The sequence below is a fragment of the Equus przewalskii genome, chromosome X (genome assembly GCF_037783145.1).
Source record: "Equus przewalskii isolate Varuska chromosome X, EquPr2, whole genome shotgun sequence".
Lineage (NCBI taxonomy): Eukaryota > Metazoa > Chordata > Mammalia > Perissodactyla > Equidae > Equus > Equus przewalskii.
Genome location: NC_091863.1, coordinates 40,168,199 through 40,185,593, shown reverse-complemented (window position 1 = coordinate 40,185,593; position 17,395 = coordinate 40,168,199). Strand labels below are relative to the sequence as shown.

Below are 17,395 nucleotides of genomic sequence, written 5' to 3'. Positions count from 1 at the left end.
TGCTCCTACTGTCCCCTCTCCCAAGAGCGCTGCTTCTGCTTCCTCCATCTAATGAACTTTCGCTCCCCTTTCACCCTTCCTTTGAAGTCTCACCTCCAGCGGGAATTGAATTGTAACTTTTTTCCCCTGAACATGTCCGTTCATACATTCTCCTTCCATCCTGGCAGGATTTTCTCAACACCTACTGTATGCAAGGTTCTGACACACAGCATCCCTAGGAGGGAGGCAATCCCCCCAGCAGGCCCCTTTTCCTCATGTCTCAGTGTCCAGGATGGGGTCATGGGTCAGGAAAGAATATGTTTAGCTGGAAGTAACAGAAAAATCATGAAAGAATGGGAGATTATGCAAGGTAGAACTTTATTTTTTTCTCACCTACAAGTTCAAGCTGATAAGTAATCCAGGGACTCCTTTCTGCCCACCCATTTAGGGCATTGTCTGTGTCCTGGCCTGGCCCCAAGACTCTCATCCTTCAACAACTCCTGTCAGCTCTCCATTCAAAATGTTTGCCGAATCCACCCTCACCCAGTCCACTGCAGCACGGTCCTCAGTCCCCTGGACTATTGCGGTAGCCTCCCTCTCACCGGTCCCCTGCTTCCACCCTCTCTCCTACAGTCTGTTCTACACTCAGCAGCCAGAGGGATCCTGTTAAATCCTAAGACAGTTCACGTGTCTCTGCTCACAACCCTCCCTTGGTTCCCCTCTCACTCAGAGTAAAAGCCAAAGTCCTTACTGTGGGCTACAAGGTCCTGCATGGTCTAAGCCACTCAGTCCCCTCTCTGACCTCACCTCCTACCCCTCTTCCTCTTGCTCACACAACTCTAACCATACCAACCTCCTTAGTAGACCCTGAGCAAATCAGGCACCCTCCCACCTCAGGGCCTTTGCTGGTTGTTTCCTCTGGAATTACTCAGTTATCTACATGGCTCCCTTCCTTACCTCCTTCAAGTCTTTGTCAAAAGCCCCCTTTTCTGGGGACTTTCACCCACCTCTGTTTAATCCTGCCCACTCTTCCCCAGAAGCCTTCCCTGTGAGAGGATATAGTCCAGTAGAGAAAGGAGGTGGTAACCTCCACCCCTCTCTGCCCACCTGACCCCCTAGTCCTCACTCTGCAAGGGTCCTGGCTCGCAGCAGCAGCAGCATCACCCCTCCCACACCCAGGTCCCGCTCAAGTGGTCTCCTGGGACTCGTTGGGCCACACCTCTCACTCAGTTTTCCTCCTACTTCCCTGGCCACTCCTCTCATGGAGCAAGTGACAGTAAGGGAGAGATGGTCTGGGGAGGGTGTAAGGAGGATGCAGCCCACAACTCTGACCCTAAAAGAGAAAAGCAGCCCCCTCTCTCAGGAGGGGACAGGTCCTAGGGCAGGGAATGAGGCCTCAGCTTCTTCAACTGGCCTGGTTTATAGTTACACAGGAGGTGTAGGGAATGTTCAGACCCAAGTTCACAGGGAGTAAGGGGTCATTCACCTTGGGGACATCTCCAAAGTTGGTTTCCCAGGACTCCTTCCTGACAAGCTTGTTCCTCGCCCCTTCTCGCTCCCAACCACATGCCGCAACATCTGTTAAGCCCTGCTGTACACAGGGGCCCTGCAAGCCTCCAGCCTGAGGACTTCATCCCACCTTGTGCCTCCCCTGGCTGCCTGGCACTCACAGAGCATTTTTGGGTCTCCGACATGTCCCACCAACTCAGAAGCCTCAACGAGCAAAAGTTTTGTTTTGAACTAATGGTAGGGAGGGTTGGTTTTTTTTTTAAATTGTTGTTGTTGGCTGATTTTTTTTTAGGTCTTTTTTTTTCTATTCACCTTTTTTTTTTTTCTTTTTTTTCTTGTCTTCACAAAGCCAGGCCATCAGGCCCTCTCTGGGCTCTTCCAGAAAGGTAAGTCTGACTTGAGGAAAGAGGCTCTCCTTTTTTTGAGGGCTTGGGAGGTGGGGGGAGGAAAAAGGCAAAGGAGTGAAGGGGTGGGTCTTGGCTACTAAGTTTGTATCATGTGAATAAATAGCCGTTTCCAATTTCTCTTCCCTAGGCCTGAAGCCAGTCTTGCAGAGGGGTCGGACTGGACCCTGGATGACAGAACCCTGGGCCATGCAGAGCACTGGGGAGCCAGACCCTGAGAGTCTCGACCGTGGCCTGTCAGGAGAAGCCCCTGGGGGCTAGTCTCCTCTGTTGACCATTGGTTGGAGGGGGTGCCCGCTGAGGAGAGGAAATGCAATCGCTAATTCTTGGACAACCTTAAAACCTCACAAGCTTCAAGCCCCCAGAAGAATCTCCAAATCTCAGAACCTCCCTGTCATTGCATCCTAGAATTTAAAACCTGAGAACACTGGGCTCAGGGAAACTTGGGGGTTTCAAAGCCCGGTGCCAAGGAAGGCAGGCCCCCCACTCGCCAGCTCTGTGATCTTGGGCAAGTTGCTCGACTACTTTGTGCCTCTGTTTTCCCATCTGTATGACGGCCACGATGACAAGATGGACCTCACGGGGCTGTGGTGAGGATTGAACGTGATCGTTTGTGAGAAGCATCCAGCACTGCGTCTGACACGTGGAAAATTTGAGATAAATAGCAGCTACAGGGATGATGGCAGATATTTGGAAACTGGGATTTTTTGAAGTAGAAAACTGCAAAGGCTGAGGGCCTCAGAAGCATCAGGCCATGGTGCCCCTGACTCTGAGAGCGTTGGGATCCTAGTGGGCCTCTGGGCTTCATGAGGATGGAAGCATTAATACTGGGGACCTGGTTGGGACCTTCCCTGTAGGGTGGTCTTGGGGTTAGCGCTCTCAGGCCCTAAGACATGATGAGGTGAAACTTTTCTCCCTCAGTGCTGTTCAGTGGATTCTGGGAGCCAGTGATTCACAGACCTCGATTCTGTGAATTGGGGTGGGGGGAGGCACTCCCTGCTTTTTTCTGCATGAAGTAACTTCCCTGCCCCTCACCCTCTGTGGGAAGATGTGTTGCAAGAGTGTCCAGAGCTCCCCTTCCCTGGCCAGTAAGAGCCGTGATGACCATATCAATTCCACCTAAGGGGAAACTGAGGCATGGCGCAGGGCAAAGCCACTGGAAACTCAACCCTATTCCTTGTCTTTCCCTGGTATTTCTCATCCACGCATAGGGCCTCAGTGCTGCTCTTTCTTTCCCAAGAGACCCGCAAATATCCTCTCCCTCACAGAGTGGTCTCTGCCTGCCTGGGACGCCCCTGTGATTTATTTAAGTTCTTTTCCCTTGTTTTTTTTTTTTTTTTTTTCCTAACTCTACACACTTTTGTTTAAAAACCTGTGGTTTCTCATGAACCTGTTATCTCATTGATACCTCTCACCTCTGTGGTGAGGGGAAGAAATCATATTTTCAGATGACTCGTAAAGGGCAAAGAAAAAACCCAAAATTTCAAAATTTCCGTTTAAGTCTCATAATCAAGAAGAGGAGAAACAGAGCAAGAGCGAGAGAGAGAGAGAGAGAGAGAACTATGAGAACCCCCCCCACCCCGTGATTATCAGCGCACACACTGATCGAAAAAAAAAATTGGATTATTAGAAGAGAGAGGTCTGTGGCTTCCACACCGTGGTTTTTCTTCTCGGTATAAAAGCAAAGTTGTTTTTGATATGTGACAGTTTCCCACAAGCCAGGCTGATCCTTTTCTGTCAGTCCACTTCACGAAGGTGAGTGTCCCCGCTCTCCCCCACCAGATGCAGGTCCAATGGAAGAGATGGCAGTGAGGTAGGCACTGGAGGGTCAGGGGCCCTCCGGTACAGTCCAGGCGCACGCAGCTACTGTGGTCCCGGTCAGGTAAGGTGTCTTTTATAATAATAATAATAAATGCCAGAAGACTGACAGGTAAAGTACTTAATCAATGCTTGGGCGGAGGCAAAGTTAAATAAATTGATTGAGATGTAGATGGGTAGGATTTTTAAAATAGGTCAACTTCCAGTCTTTATGAATTTCAGAGCTTTGAACAACTTGAAACACTGCCCAGGAGTAACTGGAAATTTCAACTACATCTCTCGCATCTCTTCATCTCTTCTCCCTCAATATCTCCCATTCTCTCTGCTTCTGCGCGCCCTGTCTCAGTCCTTCCATGTTTCTCTGCCCCTCTCTTTCCTTGTCTGTTTCCCTGGCACTCAGACTCAATCCTCTGTCTTTCTCTGTCTCCTCCACCTTGACCAAACACTGTTTATCTCCTTTCCCCGTCTTTCTCTCACCGTCTCTCCTGCTCTCGTCTTGCCTTCCCCTCCTGCCTTCTCATCCAGCATCCAGCACAGAGCTTTATACACAGTTGGAGCTTAATAATAGTGTGTTCAGTAACGTCAATGAGGACATTTACATTTTGCAAGACTGAGCATCAATTCTGTTTGCTCTGATCGGAGGAGGACTGTGAGCTGTTGGGTCAGGCTGAACGCTTAACTGAATTTGTACTTGCACCGCATAAGAGACCCTTCTGGGGGCACGTCATGCGTTTGTCAGTCGTGATTTAGCTGTGTGATCCTACCCCCAGGACCTCATGTGTGTGTGTGTGTGTGTCTGTGTGTGGCCAGAGTCCACATCCAGGACCAGAGCGGGCTGTTCAGGACTAGGGCGAGCTTGTCTCTGTAGGCTTAGCAAGTGCTCTTAGTATTTTTTTTAACCAGATTAGAATCATGCTATCTGTTGATTTTGTTTCTGCTTTATTCAATTAATAGGAGCATGTTTGTAGATCACTAAAAATTGTTTCAACATATGATCATTCATGGCTGTCAAGACTCCTCACAGTGGCATGAACCATGATTGGTTCGAACCAAGTGCCGATTATTGGATATTCGGGTCGTTTCTAGTTTTTCCCCGTAATCATCCCTGCTTTGTTCCTTGGACTCCTGAAAATGGAGTTGCTGGGGCAAAGGGTATGTGCATTTTTAAGGTTTCTGACCCTCTCTGCAAATTGCTCTTCCAAAAGGTTGTCCTGTTTTATGCTCCTTCTACTCAAGCTAACCCTGGGTGGGTATTATCATTTTTTAATCCCTTCTCAACATAACAGGTAAGAAAAAAATATTACATTGTGGAAACTTGAATTCTTTGATTACTTATATTGTTTATTGACCATATGTGCTTTTTTTTAGTTGTCTGATCATGTCCTTAGTCCTAATAAGGTGTTCATATTTTTTCTTATTGATTTGTCACAGCTCTTTATTTAGAAAAGATATTAACCTTCAATCAGCCATACATATATAGCAAATATTTTCCCCCAATTCATCATTTGCTTTTTGTATTTGTTTACGGTGTTTTGTGATGCTTATGATGTTTTTATATAGTCAAATAGGTTAGTCTTTTCTTCTGTGGTTACTGTCTCTGGTTTTGTGCTTAGAAAGTCTTTTCCCACTTGAAAATGAGATAAATGTTCACCCCTGTTGGCTTCTGATCTCTTTTATGGCTTCATTTTTTCCATTTAGTGTAGAGGTTAAGAGTGTGGGTACTGGAGCCAGACTGTCTGGGACAAACCCAGCCTACCCCAAGCCATCTGTGTGATTTTTAGCCAGGCATTTAACCTCTCTGTACCTCCATTTCCTCATATGTACTGTGATGCTTATAATAGTACCTACTTCAAAGGGTGGTTATAAGGATTAAATCTATTAACCATGTTAAGTGCTTAGCATAGGGCCTGGCATACAATAAACCCAAGATCAGTATTAGATATTATTATTTATCTCTTTAATAGATCTGAAATTTATTTTAAGGTATATGATGATGGTGACATTTCGAACTGGGCAGGGAGGGGTTGGTGGGAAAATGGACTGATTATTCATTCAATAACTTTATTTTTCCCTTAATTATCCCAGAAACATTTGTTTAACACTCTATCCTCCACCATCCCCCAGTTTGAAATGCCACATTCATCACAAACGCGATTGAGCTTTCTATTCTGCTCTGTCCCTCAGTGTCTGTTCTCGTACCAGGGCCACACTGCTTGGCTGATTGTTGCTTTGCAATACAATGTAGTGCCCGTCTGCCAGCCAGCCGGCTGAGGCCCCAGGCATCTTGCCCTTTGTCGTTCCTCGTTATTTCAGGCAGCATCAGTTCTTCCAGCCAAAGACCATCGACTATTCTTATTTGGGGCCTCTCTGTCTCTCTGTCTCTCTCTGTCTCTCCCCCACCCTCCTCTCTACTTGTGGTGTTGTTTCTGTCTCTCTTGTTCTTTCTCTGTTTCCCTCATCTCTGTCTCCCACTTTGTGTGTACTTCTATGACTTTCTGCTCCTATGAGTCCCTCTCCACCGCTCCCCCGTTACTCTGTCTCTCCTTCTCTCAGCGTCTCTCTCATTCTCTTTGTCACTCTGTGTGTCTATCTCTGTCCTACCTCATGTCTATCCCATCCCTGTCTCTCTTGTTCTCTGTGTCTCTCTGTTCCCCTATGTCTATCTCTCTCTATTTCTGTCTCTCTTTGACTCTATGTATCCCTGTCTCTCAGCCAGTCCCCTGGATAGAGGGGCAGTTGTCAACTTGAAGCCCTGCAGACATCTAACAACTTACCCAGACGCAGAGCCGAAGGGCCCTGGCCCTCATCTACTCCACACCTCTCCCCTCCCCAGCGTACAAAGGGGCAAACTGAGGCCCAGAGATGGATGTGAGGGCCTCTCCCAAGGCCTCACAGAGATACAGTGGCAGAGTTGAGACCCAAGCTCAGACCTGAGGATTCTTGGTGGGACCCTGGCTCTGTCTCTCTCCCTGTTGTGGGCCTCAGTTTATGCCTCAGGCCCCATGAGGGAGGCTTCTGCCTTCTCACAGGTTGGACCCTCACTCGGGCAGGAGGATCCACGGTCATGGTGTGCAGCCCAGCCTCACAAGAGCTAGGCTGGGTGCGGTCCCAGGGCCCCATGGGTTAGGAGGCCTCGTGGCCAGAGGGCAGTGATACTGGAGGGACATAAGTCAGTCAGTCTGGCTGTGGGTCTGGCTGTGGACAGAGCTCAGCTGTGTCCCCAGAGCTGGCATTGGTCCCTGAAAACCTCTATCCCAGGGCCCCTCCAGAGAGCCTGGTGGTGGGCTCTCTACCGGCAAAAGCCAGGGCTTTTCCTGCTCCCTGCCACGAGGCCCTAGCTGAAGGCACGCCAGCCTCTACCTCCCCGTGCTTCCCTCCCCATCTCTGGCGGAGTGGCTGTGAGTTTGGGAATATTGTCCCAGAATAGACAGGGAGACCGAGGCCCTGCAGGTGTCCATTTGCCGATCACTAGCGTTTTGCTAAGTGTCTCATGTGCATTAACTTTGGAAGATGGGTACCATTACAATCCCAATGCACAAATGAGCCTGAGGAGAGTTGCAGCTAGTGAGTGGCAGAGCCTGCCCCCAGGGTGGAGAAAGTAGAAGGGTTCTGACCCTCCTGCCTTCACAGAACTTATGAGGAAGGCTGAGGGCAGGCTTGCTGCAATTCCAGGCCTGGTAGGCACGAGGCACTATGAGTAGTGAGCCTCCAGTCCTTCAGGGAGTTCCAGTGAGTTTGGACACCAGGGACATTGGCCTTCACTAGTGAGAAGTTGGACCCACGGGCCCCACAGAATCTGTGGGTTTGAGATTCTGGGATCCTTTGAATCTAAGAAATAACGTTCTATGATTCTGAGCTTCTGGCCTAGTACAATTTGAAGACCCTGAGGGTCCCAGTATCTGTGGGGTCTGCATGGCACTCCCTAAGCATCAAACCTTGGGTATCTCCATGGCCCAAGAAGGGCCAGGTCTACAGGGCCCAGGGCTTGTCATGGTGGCCAGATGGACGTCACTCACCACATCCGCCAGCACCCACATCACCCCACCTGGGCCAAGCTGGCTGCAGGACGGGCCAGCCAATTCTCGGAACGAAACCTGTGGGGTGGGGTGTCTGCCCCTTTCTCTTCCTCCTTGGTGCCGATGAAGCCCAGCGCATCCGGCCGCCATGACGTCAATGGCGGAAAAATCTGGGGAAGTCGGGGGCTGTGACAACAGGGCCCAGATGCAGACCCCGATAGGAAAACACAATCTGTGTCCCAGAAACATCCTCCATGCAGCTTCTGAGAAACAGTCAGAAAGGGACGCCCCAACAGACAGTGCAGGAAGCCGGCTGCCCAGCCCAGCCCTCCAGGTACCCCACCACCAGACAGACCATATCCACGTCCCCTTTCTGAGAATGTATCTGTGCTTCCCTGAGTCAGGCTGTTCCAGATGTGTTTGGGGAGGACGTTTCTTATAAGCTCTCGCCAAGTGTCCAGGCAGCTTCAGAAGTGACCACAGGCCAGACATGTGGGCCAGGCTACAGTGATGGAAAACATCCACTCACTCACCCAAATCCATCTTACTTTACTCAGACCTCTGTAACAAAGTGCCACAAACCAGGGGGCTTAAACAACAGAAATTTATTGTCTCACAGTTCTGGAGGCCAGAAGTCCTAGATCAAGATGTCAGCAGGGCTGGTTTCTTCTAGTGCCACGAGAGAGAATCTGTCCGTGCCTCTCCTAGCTTCTGATGGTTTGCTGGCAATCGGACGTTCCTTGGCTTGTAGAAGCATCACCCCGGTCTCTACCTTCATTCATTCACTCACCTCCTTACAGTCACCGACATTCTCTCAGGCCCTTGTTCTAAGCCTCCATAGATGCGGGCTCCCCCCCGAGAGACTGAGGTTAATACCTGGATTCTCACACCCTCCTCCCTCAGCACCACAGCTCTGACAACCCCATGAGCTGCCAGCAAAGAAAGGAAGGAGCGTTGATCCCCCAGAACCCTCCTTGTGCTCCCCCAGGCTGCTATCAGCAGCTGTGTGTCCAACTCAGTGCAGTGGGGTGAGGTGGGGTGGGGAGTTACGCGCGCGCGCGCACACACACACACAGCCCCATAGCAGATGGCTTGTGAAATGTGCACACACGCACGCTTTCTGGGGAAAGAAGTGGAGCTCTCAAGTCACCATGGGACTGTGCAGCTGGATGTTCCCTTCAATAAAATGGAGGTTGGATTAGGCAGTACCTTCCATCTCTAGCTGGGGATTACAGGATTCGGAGAAAGCGAAGCCCTGCCCAATGGGGAGTGTAAGGTTCTGGGGCTCAGCAGAGGGGCCTGGAGCCATTATGGAGGGCTGTCTGGATAGGGGAAGAGGAAGAGCAGGCATTCCAGGCAGGGCAAATAGCATGAGCAAATAGCATGAGTCAGGCTTGGGGAGCAGAGATTGGGGTGAACTCTGGTGTAGGCTGAGTCGAGGAGCTCCCACAGGCCCTGGCTCAAGAGCCTGTCTCTCTTCCTCTCTGGCACCTGCCATGCCAGCTCTGTGCAGGGCAGGAGCCCAGCAATGAGCAGACCCTGCCCCCATCTGAGCTCCCGACTCCTGCACTCAGCTGCCCACTTGGCATTTCCAACCGCATGTTTAACACCAGACTCTTCATGTCCCTCTGCATGTGGATCATCACGCCCAACTCTGCTCCCCCCATCTCCCCCATCTCAGGTAATGTCAGCTCTGTCCTTCCAGCTGTTCAGGCTAATACCCAAAAGTCACCTTGACCCTCCCTCTCTCACCCCCCACATCCAAGCTGCCAGCAAATTCTCCTCCACCTTCAAAACACTCAGAATCCACCCGCTTCTCACCACCTCCACTGCCGCCATCCTGGTCTGTGCCACCACCGTCGCTTGCCTGGACTGTTGCGTAGTGTCCTCACTAGTACCCCAGCTCCTGCCCTCGCCCTCCTAGAGTCTGTCCTGCTCACGGCAGCCCAAGGGAACTTTTGAGTCCATGCCCCTCTCCACTCCCAGATATACCCAAGTCACTGAGGTAAAAGACTGCCACCAGGAGAGTCAGAGACCAGCCCCAGCAGAATCAGCAAAGGTTGTGTGGCCCGTGCAGGGTACAGGGAGGACCAGATGGCTGAGGCTTGGAGACAAGCCTCAAGTGGTGGGGGAGAAGAGCTGAGACCCGCTCTGGCTGAGGCCGTGCACACCACCCTGAATTCCCGACTGCCCTCATGGAGGACACATCCCACTAGGGCTGGACCCGCATGCGCAGGCAAGCCATGTGCTGGACCCGTGCACGTCTCCACGTGGGGCATGCATGGAGAAACACGCATCCCTGTATTCCTGACACCAATGTGTGTGTGTGCAGGACTCGAGCTGGGGGTCCAGCTGTGGGGCCCTTTGGGACATGCCCCAGCCAATGCCTGCTCTGATCAGAGGGGGTATCCAAGTGGTTGAGTATTTCTCACCCCTCCCCCAGCACATGTGTAACTCCTTCCCCTTATGTCCCCACAGCCTGCCCTCGGACAAGGACCCAATGCCCAACTCCAGGCCAGCCAAGCCCTCAGCCCCTTCCTTGGCGCTCGGCCCATCCCCAGGAACTTCGCCCAGCTGGAGAGCTGCACCAAAGGCCTCGGACCTGCTGGGGGCCAAGGGCCCAGGGGCAGCCTTCCAGGGTCGGGACCTCCGAGGTGGGGCCCATGCCTCCTCCTCCTTGAACCCTGTGCCACCATCGCAGCTGCAGGTGAGGCCCAGGGCCCAGGATGGGGCAGGCAGGGTGGGGTACCTGGGCCTACAGGTGCCGACCTTTACTGTGGCACTGGGCGGGGGGCCCGGCTGGGGCACAGGAAGTGGTTTTCTGGGTCCCAGGCAAGTCTGTGACTTATGCAGATGTCACAGGGCCAAGAAAGTCCCCACTTAGCAGGTCTCAGAGATTCGAGGCTCTCCTCGACCTCCCAATCCCTGTCTCAGGAGAGGAGACCCTTTCATGGTCCCGCGGGCATGGCCATGTGTCCCCATCCCCATGTGACAGAGGAGAGGACTGGGGCCCAAGGAGGTGAGGTGACAGGGTTGAGGCCAGCTCTGCCACATACTAGCTGTTTAATCTTGAAAAAATCAGTCGATCTCTCTGAGCCTCAGTTTCCACATATGTAAAATGAGGATAGTCATAGTACCTGCCACATGGGGTTGTGGTGAGGAGTGGATGAATTAGCCATGTAGAACAGTGAGGAGGAAGATGGCATCTCACCTGCCTGCCTTCTCCCCCCAGCTGCCCACAGTGCCTCTAGTCATGGTGGCACCCTCCGGAGCACGGCTGGGTCCCTCACCCCACTTGCAGGCACTCCTCCAGGACAGGCCACACTTCATGCACCAGGTACTGACCCTGAATGGGCAGGGAGGATGGAGCAGATGGGAGAACTGGTGAGGGGGGCCAGGCTGAACCATGGCCCACATGTGCCCCCAGCTCTCAACGGTGGACACCCATGCCCGGACCCCAGTGCTGCAGGTGCGCCCACTGGACAGCCCAGCTATGATCAGCCTTCCACCACCCACTGCTGCCACCGGGGTCTTCTCCCTCAAGGCCCGGCCCGGCCTGCCACCTGGTAACACCACACCCCGCAGCTCCACAGAACCCCAGAGCCCCGAGTCCTTGCACGGGAGCAGTGTAGGCTGCTGAATCGTGGCCCTCAGGAGGTCAGAGGCGTCAGTTCTTATCATCTTGGAAACTCCAACCTCCAAAAAATGTCAGGCTCAGAACCTTAAAGATGCAGAATGTCAAACTCACAGAACTGCAGATCTTTGCAAAGTTAGTCAAAATGTCAGCACTAACAAATGGCAGTCTTTGAACTGCTCCACCAGAAGCCTTGGATGTTAGGGACAACAGAGCCCCCTGGGAGTCAGGGCCTGCGAGGCTCACGGGGGTGGGAAACTAAAAAGGATAGGCCTTGTGAACTGAGCTCCAGAGCCTGGCCCACAGTCCCCAGAAGTGCCCTGTCCCCACCTGCAGGGATCAACGTGGCCAGTGTGGAATGGGTGTCCAGGGAACCAGCACTGCTCTGCACCTTCCCAAGCCCCAGTGCACCCAGGAAAGACAGGTGAGCGGGCAGGGCTGGGAAGGACTCCCACCCTGCCATCCCCGCCCCTGACACCCTCTGTCCCCCCAGCACCCTTTCGACCATGCCCCAGGGCTCTTACTCACTGCTGGCAAATGGCGTCTGCAAGTGGCCTGGATGCGAGAAGGTCTTCGAGGAGCCAGAGGACTTCCTCAAGTGAGTGGGCTAAGCCCATTCCAGTCTGGGGGAGTCCCCAGTTTGTGGGAGATCTGGGGTGCAGGTCTCCACTCAGGCCTCATTCCGATAGGTAGTAAAATGAAAGAGGCAAAAGCTGAGACTGCAGGTTCAAATCCCTGCTCTATCACTCACCGGCTGTGTGACCTCAGGCAAGTTACTTAGCTTCTCTGGTCCTCGGTTTACTCATCTGTATACTGGGGCATAATAATAGAGGTGTACTATTATTTACCTCCATTTTACAGACAAAGAAACTGGGGCCAAAGAGGCTAAGTGTCTTGATCAAGATCACCCTGTTCCTAAGCAACAGAGCTGGGATTTGAACCCAGGCAGCCAGGCTCTAGAATCCGCATTCCTAACTGCTTTGCCCTGCTACCCCTCATGCCAACACACCAGCCTGATTTTACTGATCCCCAAAGTCCCAACTCCTCACAATGGCTGTTGCTGCCTCCCCTCAGCCCCATTATACACACACACACACACACACACACACACACACACCCCTTCTCCAACCACACCCAACTATCAGTGTCACCACCAGGCCTTTGCTCAGGCTGTCCCCTCTACCTGGAATGCCTTTCCTACCTGGCCCACTCTCAGCTCACCACCCTTCCCACAACATCTCCAACACCCTGGCCAGGCTCACGTGGCAAGCTCAGGCCTGGCACACAGTAGACGTCAAGTAGCATGTGTTGAAGGAATGACAGGTGCAAGAGGGAGACCAAGGTAGAGAGAGGGGAGGGAGGCTGAGACTCTGAGGAGGGACCTCCCAGAGGGTCAGGCCCTCCCCACTCAGAACACTGAGCCAAGAGGCCAGGCCCACCGTGGTCACCTGCTTGGAATCTTCCCCTCCTCAGGCACTGCCAGGCGGACCATCTCCTGGATGAGAAGGGCAGGGCGCAGTGTCTCCTCCAGAGGGAGGTGGTGCAGTCTCTGGAGCAGCAGGTGACATGGTGGGGGGAGATGGTGAACCTCATGTCCACCCTGTGCCAGGAGCCAAGCTCCTCCAGGATGGGGGCTGGCATAAAGGAAGGGAGGGGGCAGGGCACTCCCAGGGAAGGCCATGGCCTGGGCAAAGATGTGGCAGACAAGGCCAAGCTGAGGCCTCACTTTGTGCCTGTCTTCACAGCTGGTGCTGGAGAAGGAGAAGCTGGGCGCTATGCAGGCCCACCTGGCTGGGAAGATGGCCCTGACCAAGGCTCCGTCTGCGGTGAGCCACCCCAGGCCGGTGGGTGGCACAGACTACTGGGGGGCAGGGGAGGGGCCCTGCAGGGGGCAGGGGACCTATCCTTGCACCTAGACCTGGGAATCTGTCCCCCTCCACTTACAAACCCTCTGACCCTAAGATCCCGAAACAATGCAATTTTGACTTTTCAAAGCAATAGCAAATAGCCAAAGATACTGAATGTAGATCATGCGCCGTTGGCAGGACCAGCTACATAACTCACAGGACCCAGTGCAAAACGAAAATGCAGGCCTCAGATTTCAAGATAAGGTCCGCAGAGCATTAAACAAAGTGCAGGGCCCTGTGCGACTGCACAGGTCACACGCCCACGAAGCCGGCCTGGGGGCCAGGCACCACTGCTGAGCACTTGGCTCATGTTAACTTATTTAATCCTCGTGAGGCCACCGTGAGGTAGGTATTATTATCGCCCCCAGTTCGCAGACGAGCAAAATGGAGGCCAGGGAGGCTTCGGTGATTTTGCCAAGGTCACAGTTGGGTAGTAGAGGAGCCAAGTTCGGCCCCAGCTCATGGCCCCAGCACCGGTGCCCTCACACGCTAGTGTCCACACCCGCACTCTAATAAATATGGCTTGTGCTGCTTCATGGGATTCCACATCAGACTGGAATTGAGAGCAGGGCAACCCGGCTTTTAAAAACACTTTACTTATTTAAAATTAAAGTGGAAAGTTTAAGCCTCTGGGTCACCAGCTTCTCCCTTCTCACTCAGGCATCATCTGACAAGGGCTCCTGCCGCCTCGCAGCCACTGGCACTCCGGGCACCGCTGTCCCAGCCTGGCCCAGCCCCCAGGAGGCCCCAGATGGCCTGTTTGCTGTGCGGAGGCACCTCTGGGGCAGCCACGGAAACAGCACATTCCCGGGTAAGGCTGGTCCGTGCACTACGTCATGCCCCCCGAGCCCCTAATGGGCACTGGGAGTGAGGGGTGGACAGAAAGGAGCTCCATACTGCTCTTCCCCACCACTGCCACCCAGCCTTTGGGAACAACACATCTGCTTGCAAAAGCTTCCTCTCAGGATTTCCATGGCCTGCAAGGCCCCATTATGGTCTCAGCTGTCTCCCCTGGGGATTAGGGCTCACTTACTCTGGGCTTCAGCTATTCCATTTGGCCATCAGAAGGGAGGGAACTAGCTAAGTAATTCCCAGGGATTCTCCCTTCCTTCCCCCAGGAAAAGTGGGGTGATTCACCCAAGCTCATGAGTCTCCTACTGCCTGCAAGGCCTACGCTATTGGCTTAACAGGGATCAGGACCCTTGAGTGTCATCCTGGCTCTGCCACTTAACCAGTTACATCCCTTTGGTGTGCAAGTTACTTCACTTCTTCTAAACCTCAGGGAAAACAAGCCCCATTTTTGTGGAAGGGGTGCAGAGTAAATGATACAATTTATGTCAAGTGCTCAGCAAACAGTACCCGTGATCATGGAAACTGGTGTTAAGGGTGGGATTTCAGGCGTGCAGACAGGATGCTGTAGAGTGGAGGGCGGGGGAGGGAGCGAGGAGCTCCCGGATGGGGCCTGATTCTCCCCGCCCACCCCAGCAGAGTTCTTCCACAACATGGACTACTTCAAGTTCCACAACATGCGGCCCCCTTTCACCTATGCCACTCTCATCCGCTGGGTAAGCAGGGCAGCTCAGGATGAGGAGAAGGAAGAGAAAGAAGGGGTGGGGACCTGCCTCCCAAACTCCCACCCACCCCGCCCCCGCTGAGCACCCCCAGGGCAGGCTCCTTCATGAACAAACCCGTAGCTTCAGATGTGATCCCCCGTGCTGGCTTCACCCAAGACCTACCCTTGAACCCAAACCGAAACCACCATCCAGGCCAGTGCAAGCCAAATTCTGGCTCTAAACCCACCCCTTTCCTGAAGTCCATCTCAACCCCATACTTAACCCTCTCCCAGACCTATAAATAGCCCAAAAACGAACCTCATTTCTTCCCCTGGCCCTAAACCCACCCCAGGTATTATCCTAACTCCTTCCCCAGCCCCGACATACCCCACTATGTCAACACATCCCCCAGCGGGACTCCATCCCTAACCCCTTCCTTGTAACACCTGGCCCTTAACCTCACCCCATCCCAACTCCTTCATCTGAATCTCCCAAATGCCTTCCCAGAACCATCACTAGAGGCTGCCCGGACCTTCATCCTAGGCCTACACGATGCCACAGATTCCCCTACCAAGGCCCATCCTGACCCAAAACCTCATGGCAGCCGTAATCGCTGACCCTGGATTTAACCCCATTCTTAAATCCACACAAATCCAATGGGGACTGACCCTTGGCCTCACTCCACACCTAGCCCTAGCCGTGCCTCTTAATGACTACACACAGCTAACTTCCACTTCGCCACAGCTAACTTCATTATTGACCCTGAACCTAACCACATCCTTGACACATAAAGTAGCTAGATAACTAGGCCCATCTCTGACTCCTGACCTAATGCCATCCCATCCCTCGACCCTCAACTCACCCCAGTCCATCCCTAGCCTGACCTTTAACCAATCCCTTCCCTCCCCTTGAACTCTGCCTGGTCCTTTACCCCTTCCAAATCCTTAACTTCATCCCACTCCTGGCCCTTAACTTCCCAAACCCTGAAATGTCACCCCTACAAAGAACCCCAACTCCAACTCTATCCCAGACCTGTAACCTAACTCCAGCGCCAACCCTTAACCAGACCCCACTCCAACCTCAACCCTGATCCTTTACCTAACCCCCTCCTGCCCCCATCTTCACCCCACTTCTAACCCTGTCTCTGACCCCACACCATCTCCCTCTCTCCCTTCCCCTGCCCCCACAATTCCACCCCATGTCAGATGGCCCAGGGTGGGCCACTGCCCCTCTCAGCCCAACTTTGGGAGAGCGGCTCCCCTTACCCCACACCCCCTAACCCCCAGGCCATCCTGGAGGCTCCTGAGAAGCAGCGGACACTCAACGAGATCTATCACTGGTTCACACGCATGTTCGCCTTCTTCAGAAACCACCCTGCCACCTGGAAGGTGAGCTCCTCTGGAAGTGGCAGTGGCTGGGAGGGCCTCAGATGCCACCAGGGTGCTGGGCCAAGCCAGGTGGGCCTGGGGCTGGGCTTGTAGGCATGTTGGGAGGGGGCAGGAGGTCGGGTTTTGGTGAGGACTGCTGACCTCAGAGCATGACTGCCCGCCCGCTCCCCCCGCCCCCGGCCGGCTGGCCCTCCCTCCACAGAATGCCATCCGCCACAACCTGAGCCTGCACAAGTGCTTCGTGCGGGTGGAGAGTGAGAAGGGGGCTGTGTGGACCGTGGATGAGTTCGAGTTCCGCAAGAAGAGGAGCCAGAGGCCCAGCAGGTGTTCCAACCCCACACCTGGCCCCTGACCTCGAAACCAAGGAAAGAAGGAAGGAAGGACAGGGGCCAAATTGGGGGATGGAAGTGGCAGGGGCAGGGGTGATAGGCCCTGGACCTGCCCGCAGGGACCAAGAAGTGAGGTGCACACTGTCTTGCCTGCCGGGGACCCCACTCCCCAGCTGACCACCCTCCTGGATCATATGCTCTGCACCAAGGCTGCTCAGAGGGGCCCCAGCCCTACACCCCTGGCCCAGCCTCCTGCGATGGGCTCTCCAGCCAAAATGAGCTTTCACAACCAACCACACACACAGCCTGCCTCAGTCACTCTCACAGATGACCTTGGGGCTGGAAAAGACACACAGATGGTCACAATCCTGTCGCTTGGACTCAATACAAACTCCAAAACACAAAGAGCCTGCCTTGGTACACTCAGATGACCTCAAATCTGCATAATCACGAAGACAATCATGCCTGAACACAGTCTTGTCAACCTACATACCCCAAAGCACACACCCCCAGCCAGCCTCTGGGCCCACAGGTGCAGTGTCACACAGGCCATGCCCAGACACCCGTGCAGAAGCAGCCTCAGTACCTACAGGATCTCAGGTCCCAGAAAGCCATGCAGACACATACCAGTCACGCACAGTCTCACGCAGCTCCTAACACATATGCTCAGTCACACGGCCCTTGAGAACTCACCTGTGCATCTTGCACACACGCACACCCACACAGCGCCCCAGCGGGTCTCCTGAGTCCCACACGGACATGCATGGCCACACACACTGACTCACCAAAATGTACCGAGGCTCAAACGCCACCCACCCCCCGCCCCTGCCCTGTGTCCCTAGCCATGGCTCAGCTTAG

General features: G+C 53.6%; 1 protein-coding gene across 6 annotated transcripts; it reads left to right on the top strand.

Moving 5' to 3' along the window:
* Positions 1-1,728: 1,728 nt before the first annotated feature.
* FOXP3 (forkhead box P3) lies at positions 1,729-17,301 on the top strand. 6 transcript variants are annotated; one of them, XM_070605977.1, is made up of 13 exons: positions 1,729-1,874; positions 2,023-3,531; positions 10,205-10,433; positions 10,959-11,063; positions 11,154-11,292; positions 11,697-11,784; positions 11,854-11,958; positions 12,834-12,921; positions 13,106-13,186; positions 13,928-14,078; positions 14,756-14,832; positions 16,107-16,208; positions 16,411-17,301. In XM_070605977.1, exons 3-13 carry the CDS (start codon positions 10,227-10,229, stop codon positions 16,558-16,560), a joined length of 1,293 nt encoding a protein of 430 aa, XP_070462078.1. In that variant the 5' UTR covers positions 1,729-1,874; positions 2,023-3,531; positions 10,205-10,226; the 3' UTR covers positions 16,561-17,301. The 6 variants fall into 6 exon arrangements, with proteins under 6 accessions (XP_070462078.1, XP_070462076.1, XP_070462077.1 ...); XM_070605975.1 differs by having other exon boundaries at positions 14,753-14,832; XM_070605976.1 differs by having other exon boundaries at positions 2,023-3,647.
* Positions 17,302-17,395: the final 94 nt, after the last annotated feature.